Source organism: Hipposideros armiger, unplaced genomic scaffold, assembly GCF_001890085.2.
Source record: "Hipposideros armiger isolate ML-2016 unplaced genomic scaffold, ASM189008v1 scaffold_29, whole genome shotgun sequence".
Classification (NCBI taxonomy): domain Eukaryota; kingdom Metazoa; phylum Chordata; class Mammalia; order Chiroptera; family Hipposideridae; genus Hipposideros; species Hipposideros armiger.
In genome coordinates, this window is record NW_017731379.1 from 945,658 (window position 1) to 957,305 (window position 11,648).

The 11,648-nt window shown below is 49.6% G+C and overlaps 1 protein-coding gene across 1 annotated transcript in view; it reads right to left on the reverse strand.

Annotated features, from left to right (window-relative positions):
* Window positions 1–10,245, reverse strand: part of TRIM25 (tripartite motif containing 25) — a 21,349-nt gene extending 11,104 nt beyond the window's left edge. Inside the window, exons 1-3 of the mRNA XM_019636602.1 lie at window positions 9,439–10,245; window positions 5,315–5,410; window positions 1,844–2,077 (exon numbers count right to left, since the gene is read on the reverse strand). Of these exons, the coding sequence (XP_019492147.1) occupies window positions 1,844–2,077; window positions 5,315–5,410; window positions 9,439–10,032 (924 nt within the window). The 5' untranslated portion in view covers window positions 10,033–10,245. The remainder of the gene's footprint in view (window positions 1–1,843; window positions 2,078–5,314; window positions 5,411–9,438) is intronic.
* Window positions 10,246–11,648: the final 1,403 nt, after the last annotated feature.

An 11,648-nucleotide genomic window follows, 5' to 3' on the forward strand; every position in this document is an offset into this window, starting at 1 on the left:
GTGTGTGTGTGTGTGTTAAATTGCCACTTTAAGACAGTAATCTGGAGCTGGAAGGGCCCTCAGGGGTTGCTCACATGACAGGTGGGAAAACTGGAGTCTGCCAGGAACTCTGCCAATTAAATGGCAGGGACAAAGTTGGGACCCAGATCTCCCAACCCCCATGGCTAGAGACAGTATAAGAGACTCAGGGCCAGTTTCATCCCTTGAGAGCCAGCTCTGAACACATGCTCTGAATATGGACAGGGAAGTCTCAAGGGTTCAGGGTTCAGCCAGAGCACATCCGACAAAAAGGAAGGGTCCTAGAGAAGGTCCCAAACTTTGAGACAAAATCAGGTCGCATAGTATCAAGGGGCTCAGACGTGGACTCAGAATCCTTCTCAGAGAGCTCGAGGCAGCTACTCCAGCAAACAGGAATGGGCACGTGAGATGAAACTTAATGCCATCCAGCCTACATGAGCAGAAGTCCACACAAGGACAGAAGGTTCCCGGTCACTCCTGTACCTTCCCCAGGACCTGACCAAAGAATCTGGGCCTTTGAGGGGTCATAGCATGTCACCAAGCAGGGGAGCTCACTGGAACACCCACTGCATGCTAGGTACCCTGCTAGGCGCTGGATATGCCAAGAGGAAGAAGAGGATAATAAAGGATGAGACACGCCCGAAAGGAGCTGACAGCCTAAACAGGCATGGAAACAAGCACATCAAAAACTACGTCATTGAGTACTACGGCAGAGGCAGTGTAACATGCTCTGGACCATCAGTAATAGCAGAATAATGGGACCCAGGGAAGACGGGGAAGCTGGAATGACCCTGGAAAAAGCACAGGATTCAATAGGCAGAGGTCAGTCAAGGCATTCCCATCTGGTATGTTGGGGGAATGGTGAGTGCTCCGCTGTGGTCAGAGCACAGAGCATGGGCTGGGGGTGAATGGCAAGAGATGAGGCTGCTGGTCAAGGCAGGGCCCGGTCATCAAGGGCCTTGTAGGTCATGCTAAGGAACACGAAGTCAGCAAGGGTGGGGGTGGGGGGTCTGGACTTTTGAAAGACACTCCCAGGGGTATTACAGAGGAGGCACGGGGAGAAGAGGGCAGAGGCGTATGCAGTAGGCAACATTCTAAGATGACCCCCAAGATTCCCACCCCTTGAGGTACACATCCGACGTAATCCCCTCCCCTTGAAAATAAGCAGAATGGTGAATGTGAATGTGACAGGATGTCACTCCAGTGATTAAGTTACATTATATGGCAAAACTGAAGACATTTTGCAGATTACGATCCCAAATCTGTTAATTTTTGAGTCCATCAAAAAGATGAGTCTCCTGGGTGGGTCAGACTCAAACAGGTAAAAGCACTTAAAAGAGGGACTGGGCCTTCCTGGAAAGAGAAATGCCCCACTGCTTTGAAGAAGTAAGCTGCCAGGTTGGGAGAGGGCCTTATAGCAAGGAGTTGCAGCAGCCTCTAGGAGCTGAGAGTGGACAGCCAGCAAGAAAGCGGGGGCCTTAGTCCTGTACCACAGGGGACTAGATTTTGCCAACAACCCTATGAATTTGGAAAACAACCCTAAGCTCCAAAAGGAATGCAGCCCCAACACTCAGGCTGCAGCCTGTGAGACCCTCAGAAGACACGCCCAGACCCCTGAGCCACAGAAAGTGTGAGATACTAAATGTATGTTCTAAGCCACTGCGTTGGTGGTAAGCTGTCACGCAGCATAGAAAACACAGTGTGTCTCAGCGGTGCTTCCAACGACCTCTCACAGCCCCCACTCCTTGAGGCCCGAATGCCTCTATAATCAACATAATACTATTAGGCAGGAAGAGTGTTCAGCAATAGCCTCCTCACAACCCACCTCCAGAAACTCAAACTCATCCCCTTTAGTCAGGGCAAGTTCAGTCTCCTCCTTCACAGTCTGGATCTCACTCTTCTTCTTGAGAAGGATCTGGTAAATGGTGTCAAACTTGCTGCTGACCCTCTTCTCCTCGTCCTTTATCTTTCGTATGGCGTTGACCTCTGAAGCTTCAATGAGAGACTTCATTTCCAAGTAGTCTTGTCTGAGCTGCTCCATCTTTCTTTGTGCAGCCTCCTAGGAAGGCCAAGATAAGAAGGCATCCATCAGACCGGCCAAAGGCTAAGCCTCCGGGACCAAGCACTGGTGAGAGGTGGAGCACCAGAATTGCTTACCTGTACTTCGTGGGAGTACAAAGGGGCACCACCGCTTTGGAGAGTAATTTGGCAATATCCAGAAAATTTGAAGGTACTCATACCCTAGGACCCAATAACGCAATCCAAGGAATATACTCTAGAAAAATTCTCACACACCTGCCCCAGAGACATTCATATACGGCATTGTTTGAATTACCAAAAGCCTGGAAACAGGAGACTGAATACATAGACGGCATATTATTCATAGGATGGAATATTAAACAGTAATGAAAAGTAATGAACTGGGGAAACGCATGGCTAAATTTCCACGAGGGAAAAACAACATGTAGAAGAAGACACAGAGTACTGATGCTGTTTATATAAAGCTTAGAAAGAAACAGAATGGTAGTATTTATTGCTAAAGGGATGTATACATACGTAATAGACGTATAAAGAAATCCATAGAAATGAATGAATAAATTCGGGATAGTAGTTACTTCTGGAAGACAGGAAGGGGGTTATAAAAAGGGAGAAGCAGAGTAGGGGTTTTATCTGCATTGGTGATATTTTCTTTCTTAAGCTGGGAAGCAGTTCATGGGTAATTTTCTTTTAAAAGAAAGGATATAAAGCTGCTCTAGAAAATTTCTGGAGAATATCATACTCGAGAACTGCACAGTCCAATGCCATAGCCACTTGCTGCATGTGGCTACAGAGCACTTTAAATGTGGCTAGTCCAAATTAAGACGTGCTGTGAGTGTAAAACACACACTGGCTTTCAAAAACTTAGTATAAAAAAAGCACTATAAAATACCTTATTAATACTTTTTTATTATGTTGAAATGATCATTTTTGATTGCACTAACTTAAAATGTATTACTAAAATTAATTTCACATGATATTCAAATTAATTTAAAGCTACAGATAAAGCTCATGTTATATTTCTTTTTTTTTTTTTTAATTAAATTGTGACCTGATACAGTTTTTTTTTTGTTGTTTTTTTTTTATTTATTTATTTTTTTAATTGGGTAATTGGGGGGATGGGAACAGTACTGGGGAATTAGGGGAAGGGGAACAGACAAGTTGCTGTCGTTTTGTTCTTCAGTCTAGTTGTGGAGGACGCTGCTTCACTGGCCCAAGTTGGCACCATCATTGCGCTCTTCCCAGGCGAGGCAGATCAGTCGCCGGCTTCTGGACGGCCGCTCACTGCGGCTGCTGGCCGCTCACGCTGGCTGCTGGCTACACACGGTAGCCCATGGCAACCCACTGCCACAGGGACTGCAGCCTACGCCGTCGCCAGCGACTCTCGGCAGCCCAGCTCCAGGTTGAGCTGTTGTTCAGCATCTTAGCTGTGGAGGGCAGTGTCACTGGCCCTCATATGTGGGATCCGAACCGGGGCCCTCTGGCATCCCAAGCAAGTTCTTAACCATCGCGCCACTCGGCCGGCCCTCATGTTATATTTCTATTGGATAGCATGGTTCTAGCTAGATCAGAATCAAATATGACAAACAGAAACACACATGAGAGGGGCAGTATACAGGGATAATGAAATTCAGTTATTTCTTTACCAAACCCTTTACTCTGCCACCTCATTGTGACTACCAAAGTCCCTCAGTGTTCATTCTCCTCCTCTTCCTTAGACTAAGAATACCCCGGGAGTCTCAGATGGGCGCATGGCTGCCCAGCCCACAGATTACATTTCTCAGCCTCCCTTGCAGCTAGGCTTGGTCATGTGACTAAGCTGTTCCTAATGCAGCATGAGCAAAACTGCTACATGTAATACTCTTCTTCCTTGTCTCATTTCTTGCAGGCTGCAACAAAGATGTAATGATGACCTAGATTCAACCAAAGATATGAGGAAACACCCTACGGAATAGTGAGGCAATAAGGAAAAAAGACTGGGACTTGCTGAATGATCACGCGGAACAGAGCCATCCCACTAGTCTGGGTTGCTCATGTCTGTCCTTGAACTATGCCAGTGAGCAAAAGAAAGGTCTATCTTATTTAAGCCTCTGAATTTTGGGCGTGTCTTTGTTTCAGCAGGTTAGCCTGGTCCCCAATCAACACAGGTACTTTCATGTGCGTCCTTTCCTTTAAGTTTCAGTCGTCTTCAAAAATAAGTTGTGATCCCATTTGTGCAGATGGGAAGAGATCTACCGACATAGCCAAAGTATCACAGGCTGGTATGTAACAGAGATGGTATTTAACCCAGATCTTGTCTCCTTAAGCCACAGCTGCCACAATAAAACTGGGATGCTGCAACTCCAGACCTGGGTATTTATTAATAAAAATCAAATCCTCTTTCAATATAAAAGCAATGCAACCTTATAAAAATTATAAAAACTAAAGGAAAACACCATCCCTAATTCTACCACTCCAACACTCGCACCACTGTCCTTTTAATATACTTCCTTCCAGTCTTTTTTCCTATACTTTTGTAATGGGTTGAATAGTGGCCCCCACAAAGATATGTCACATTCCAGAACCTGTAAATGTGACCTTACTTAGAGAAAGTTTTTACAGATGTAATTAACGTAAGACTCTTGAGATGAGATCACCCTGGATTAGTCAAGTGGGCCCTAAAACCAATGACAAATGTCCTTGTTAAAGACAGAGGGAGGAAGAGGCCATGTGAAGACAGAGGCAAAGATTGGACTGATGCAGCCACAGCCCAGGAAGGCTCGAGCCGCCAGAAATTGGAAGAGGCAAGGAAGGATTCTTCCCTAGAGCTTTTGGAAGGAATGTGGCTGACACATTGATTTCGGACTTCCAGCCTCCAGAACTGGGAGAGAACACAGTTATACTGTTGTAAGCCAAGTTTGTAGTAATTTATTAGTGTAGCCCTCGAAAACAAATATACTTCCTTTTTATGAACAGCTGCAACTCTAGTGGGTATACACTTCTGCTTCCTGTTTTTCTCCTACTTAAATCATAATCACTTCTTTTCAATCCTAATTTTTAATGATTCCCCTGAGGTTGGGCTTGTAGGTAGTCTTGGATTTGGGTCTACAGAGGATCTCTCCTAGGCACGTAGCTTCTTGCATGTTTTACATGGTTGACGTTGAATTATGACACTGTGAATGAACATGAGCCTTGTGGAGGTCAGAGCTGAGCCTGTCAAGCCTAGAGGCCGAGGGAGGCCCCTGGGCCAGGGCTGGTGGTGGAGAGCCCTGTCACTCACCCGCACTTCCTGCTGCTTGGTTCTCACATCTTCCAGCGCTCTCGATGCACCGTTGATCTGACTGTACATGATGGTCATCTTATGCTTTAGCTCGGCCTGTGGAGAAAACAAACCAGGGCTAGAGAACATCTCAGCCCACTCTCCCATCAGCACCCAACACCAGCGACTGCCCCCTGAATCTATCCCACAGGTGTTTCCACCACCCCAAGTCTTGACTGCATGAAGCTCTTTAAAGCATTCTCACATTTACTCCTCCCCACATCCTCTTAGGGGGATGGTATTGTAAAGAAGTTACAAGTATAGGATTTGGAGCCAGACAGACCAGGGTTCCAGTCCCAATTCCCAGCTGTCCAAGTGTCTCTTGCCTCAATCTCCTTGGCCACCAAATAGATACAACTGTTCCCACCTCACAGGGCTAGTGGGAGGATTAACTGAAACAACGGAAGTCCTCTGCACAGTGCCTGGATCTTAGTAAGGACAAACTAAATGTCAGCTTGTATTATTATGAGTTTTTCACGAGGACCCATTTTACAGGTGATGAAACTGAGGCAAGGAGGACAGCAAGGTGGCCACGCTCACACACAGACAGAACAAGCTGGGACAGTTGCTTCAGTAATGGCAGATGAGGTCACTCGAGCCACGCCTCCCACTACAAACAACTAGAAAAGCAGACAAAATATGAGAGGGTGAGGTGGGGGGAAAATCTGCTAAAAGATAATGGAGAGCTAACAAAGCAGGGAAGGAGTACAGAGCCAAGGTCCAGAAGAAGAAAACACAGAGAGAGATAAGCCTGATATCTGGGGTTGTTCTCCCAGAGCCATATGCCAATTCCGGAAGAGCTGCCAGAGAGCCTCTGTCAACCTCAGGAAGGCAGGGGGACAAAAATCAGAGCCCAAGGCTCACTTGGTAAGCCCCACAGGTAGGGACCTCCAAGGGCCACACCCTAGGAATTAAGGACGAAGCAGCAGTAAACCAGCCCACTGTCAGCTCAATACCTGAAACTGAATTAAAGTGATTCCAAATTGCTAGGCCCCTAGCCACCTCCATACACAAAGGTCAATTACGCATGAAGGAAGATAATACCATCTGAGGCCTCTTAGAATTTCTATAAATCTTCATAATCAATATCTGAGTCCCAAACCTCCCTGCTCAGGTGAGATGTTGGGACACAGATATGAGAAGGAAAAAGACCACCACCACCAGTCATAAAAGCAGCTAGTATTTATTATGTGCTTGTTACAAGCCAAGGTATTGTTCTAGTGCTTTACGTGTATTAACTTATTTAAAGCTCAGAACAAAACTATGAGGTAGGAGTTACCTGCCCTCTATAGATGAGGACATTAAAGCACAGAGTAATGAACTGCTTTGACCCAGGTCACGCAGCTATTAACTGGTGTTACAAGATCCTGGTGTTAAAATTATTGACATGCATCAAAACTGACCACACTGGAAATTTCTACGAAAAAACATTTACTTCCCCTAACTAGCTGGCTCAACATACTCTGGCCCTCCCTTCCCCTTTCCTGCCTCTCCCACTCCACTAGAGATATTCAGGGCTAAACATGACCTTGAACCTGGATTTGAACAACCCAGTGACAATCACATGTAAGGGCAGAAGCAGAGTCCAAGGCCACACACTAACTCGACCCTGAAAGCCCAGGTCACTAAAGATGTTTCAGATTCAACCTCTGTGACAACACCCTTTGACCTGGCCTCTAACAACGGCCAAGATAAACTGGGCCAAAGGCTGAAGGCCAGGTCCAGGCAGGCCTGGCCTAGCAGGTCTCAGAGCTGGAAGAAGCCTTGGAACATCAGGGGGCTGCCAAGTCTTTCACCTCTGAGAGCCTCTCTTAACAGTGAATTCCTAAATTCTGTATTTTAAAAGATTTTATCTAATATTAATCAAACACATGACAGTCCCTTGATGGTGGACAGGGGCCCACACCACTCCAGAAAAAAAGGCAAGTGGCCCAAGGACTTCGATCGCCACAACAATCCCCTAAACAAGGGTAAAGAGCTTTTTGAAGTTCTGAGGATCCCTTCACAGACTGGAGACTTGGGTCCTCCACATAGGAGGCACCAGAGTCCTGTGTCTGACCTGCACTAGTGACGGAGACCAGTCAGCCACCCAAGGCTGGGGCGCTGCCCAGCTGGGCCTGGCTCTGCCACCAGCAGTAAGCAGCAGCAGGGCTGGAAAAGGAAATTGGCTAAAGGACTCAGCCAGGATAACGGAGAAAGAAGGGAGACGGAGGGGAAAGGCCTGATACAAGGATTAAAAAGCCAAGTGTGTTCGGCACACAAACAATCTGGGTGCAGACTCCCGCTCCGGGTCCTGGAGACTGACAGAAAGCTGAGGCTCTGGGAAAGGCTGACAAGGGGCCACCTGCCCCTACTTGCCTTCGGCCTCCATTGTCAAGAGCTTCTTAGAAAGGCCTTTCAGCAGGAGCCGAGCTGCCCTAGTTTTCAGGGGCAGGCCCAGGCACCCTGAGGCAACCATCTGTGCAGCCCGACACAGCCTAGCGAGCTCAGCTCCCCTCTCCCCGGGGAGGAGTAATAGAAATAAGCATTCACAGTAAAACGCCGTGGACAGGTTGCCTTAGTGAGTCTTCTCAATCACCTTCTGAGATAGGCACTATTGGGATGTCGGAAACGTCAAGACGTATTTTTTTCTGTGTTTTTCGTTGCAAAATGCGTCATGACTTTTCCGACAACCCAATATTATTGTCCCCCTTTTCAGGATTTCCCAGCTAGGAAGCAGAGCCAGAATTCAAACCCAGGTCTCAACATGCAGCTCTGGCTGGAGCCTGTCAGCCAGCCACTCCGCCTGACACTGGGGCCTGCCTGCAAAGCACTTCCCAGGTAGCTCCTCTCTCCAGAGCCTCCCTAAAACGGGGGTGCTACGAATCCCCTTTTCCAGATGAGGAAGCTTAGGCTCAGAACTGCACTGACTGGCCCTCAACCACAGCTGATACGGGGCAGAGCAGGTCCTGGCTCCAAAGGCTGGGCAGGCTCTTCCCTATGACAGTCGGAGACCCAGATGGCTGGGCCTCAGATGGTCAACTCTCGGGCGGTGCCTGGAGGTCTGGCTCCTGAGACTCAAGGAAGAAGCCCAGAGGAGCCCGGCTCAGACCAGGCCTGCGAGGGTCTGTGGCGGGATGGAAACAAGGCCTCCACCCCAGTCCTCACACCACTGCAAACTTCCCCCAGGCCTTGTCTGTTTTGACAACATGAGGACAGCTGACAGTGCTGTGAAAATAAGAGGAAATCCGGGCACGCTTTGGAGCTTAAACTAATATAACAAAAGGTGATATGATTACACCTTTTCAGCCTCTGCCTTAAGGCCACAGGGGGAAGTTACGATGCTCCAAAACCACTAAAATCACCACAGACCTGGAAGGCCCCTTAGGAATCCACCTGGTCCCTCCCACCTCCTCACTTTACTGATGAGGACTCAGGCCCAGGGGCCAAATCCTGTGCTCCAAGTCTCACAGCCAGGGTGGAGGGCACTGTGGTGCAAGAGCACCAGTCTTCCTGTGGGTCATATCCAAGAATTCCTGAGACCCACCCTCCCACACGGAGGGATCCTCCCTAGTCATTAGAACTCTCTGGCTCACCAGTAACTCTTGCTCACATGACCTCAACCCTCCAGGAATGTCTGTCTTATGCTCTGGACTCTGTAGACTTGGATATGAAGCTGGGTCCTGGGGAGAAACCGCACACTGTGGAGTCAAACCAGCAGGTCCCAATGCCTACTTGGCCACTTACTGGGTTCCTCAGACTAAATAACTTCTCCGGAACTCCTTTCCTTAACTGAAAAATGGAACTGATGATATCCACCTCCTGGGTGCTGCCACGATTTAATGAGGGAACAGAGGTAACCTCCAGGGCTCACAGTTGGCGTTCAAAACCCTCTACTAACGCCATCAGGCAACTACTAGACTTAAGGCAAGCAACATCACCTGTGTCTTCTGTCCAGGATCTCAGGCCCAGCAAGGCCCCACCCCCATCCAGGTGATCCAGGGTAGACCAAGATGCTCACGGTGGCGCCCCGGGCGCAACCCAGTAGGCCCAAGCTGCCCCTCCGCGCCCTCCGCCGACCGCTCCCACCCCCGCCGCCCCCCTACCTCCAGGTCAGCGCCTGCCTGGCTCAGGGATACAGGCGAGCAGGTCTTGTGCTCCACCAGGCAGATATGGCAAATGCATTCGCTGTGCTCAGGGCAGAAGAATTCCCGGAGTCGGTTGTGCTGAGGGCACTTGCGGCGCAACAGGTCGTGAACCGGCGGCTGCAGCGGGTGGTCCCGGAAGGCGGGGCTGTCCAGGTGCGGCTGCAGGTGCTCCTGGCAGAAGGAGGCCATGCACACGAGGCATGTCTTGACGGCGGCCGCCTTCAGGCAGTGGTCGCAGGCCACCTGGTCGGCGGGGCTGGGGGCCGCGGCGCGAGCGGGTGGCGTCCAGCCGTCGGCGGCCGCTTCGCGGGCCAGCTCGGCCTGCAGGAACTGATCCACCACGGCGCACAGCACGGTGTTCTTGCGGAGCTGCGGCCGCTCCTGGTACGCGGTACGGCACTGAGGACACAGGTACTGCGCGCCCGGGACGGCCCACGTCTCCTTCAGGCACGACCCGCAGAAGTTGTGGCCGCAAGGAGTGGTGACCGGCATCTTGAAGGGCTCCAAGCAGATGGAGCACGTCAGCTCGTCGGCCAGGGACAGCTCCGCCATGGCGCTCCTAGGAGGACCCGACGCGAAAGCGCTGGCACGGCAGCCGCGACGGCAGCACGAGAGCCCAGAGCCCCCAAGAAAACGAAACTGAGCGGCGGGAGGGCGGTTTCTGGGCCTTTCGGGAAGTCACGTGGGGGCGCGGCAGGACCAGCAGGGGGCGGAGCCCGCGCGCGGGGTTCTTCCCGCGGCGACCCGGCGGCAGCTGCGCTCCCAAGTCACGAACTAGCAGCAGTGCTCGGAGGTTCAAATTATTTTCACAACCAATGGGCGGGGGTAGGCGGGGGCGGGGAGGGGCGGGGCGGGGGTTCGTAGGGCCACCCTGCGGCTGAGAAAACTGACGTGTCGGGTGGAGAACCCCAGATGCCGGGAGTCACAGCCGAAATCCAGTCCGGCTTCTGCCCGCAGTTCCTCCCTTGGGAGGACTCATCCAGACCCGAGGTGTCCACTCCGCCCGGCGAGCAAGACTTACTAGGAGGGCTTGGAGACATCCCAGTTCCACAGAGGGTTTTTCTCTCATACACATACGCAAACAGAAAAATAATGTTGGAACCTAAACAGTTTTCTCAAAATTGTTTCTTTAGATTTATTTCCGTCCATTCTTTTAGCTCTGTGTCTCCCCCTCTGGTAAGAGTGCAGGAAAATTCGGTGTTATAGGAGGTGAGAAGTGTTCAAGAGAAGGAGTAGGGGACAGAGAGACAGATAGTGTTTGGGGAGGAGCAAGGTGAGCCCTAAAAATGAGAGAAAGGCAAAAACGAGAGAAAGGCAAATGCTAAAAGTAATAGCTACCACTTATGGGGCACCTACTGTGTGCTAGACAAGTCAAATATGTTATCTCTTGTAATTCTCATAATCACTTCTAGTCCTTATAAACCCTACAAGACAGAAATCATTATATCCACTTTATAGATGAGGGTCATGTATTTTACACAATTTAGGACAGGGATTCTAGCTCGGGATTGCAATTCCTGGTTCCCCTATTTCTATTCCTCCAGGCCCCTTGACCCCATTTGTTTTCTTTCCTACTGCATTGTTGTTTGCATGAAGAGGAAGACAGAAGATCAGGTGGGTAGGAAATGAAGATTTATGCATAGTATCTCATTTAATTCTCACACTACATCTTTAACGCAAGTATAATGATCTCGTGTGACAGATGAGACAACTGAAGCTTAGAGAAACTAAACAACTTGCCTAAGACAATGGATATTGGCATCCAGGCTGTCTGATTCCAGAAGGCAAGCATTTTCTACCCTAAAATGCTGCCTCTCCAGAGGAGGGAGGGAGCCATTTTCAATAAATAAACACCATAAAATCAACTATGACATAGCTCCTACGGGTAAGGTGGCCTGGTGACTCATGTCACAATGTGTGTGGAATTCTCTTTCCAGCAGAAGTTTAGAAGGGCTGGTGAGATAGTAAAAATGACCAGAAGGGCCCGCCAAGTGGCTCACTGGTTAAGAGTTGGCTTGGGAGCGCAAGCGCTGAGCAGCAGGGCTACCATTTCAGATCCCACATGGGCCAGTGACACTGCACCCTCTACAGCTAAGATGGTGAACAACAGCTCAACCTGGAGCTGGGCTGCGGTGAGTCACTGGTGACGGCATATGCTGCAGTGGGGC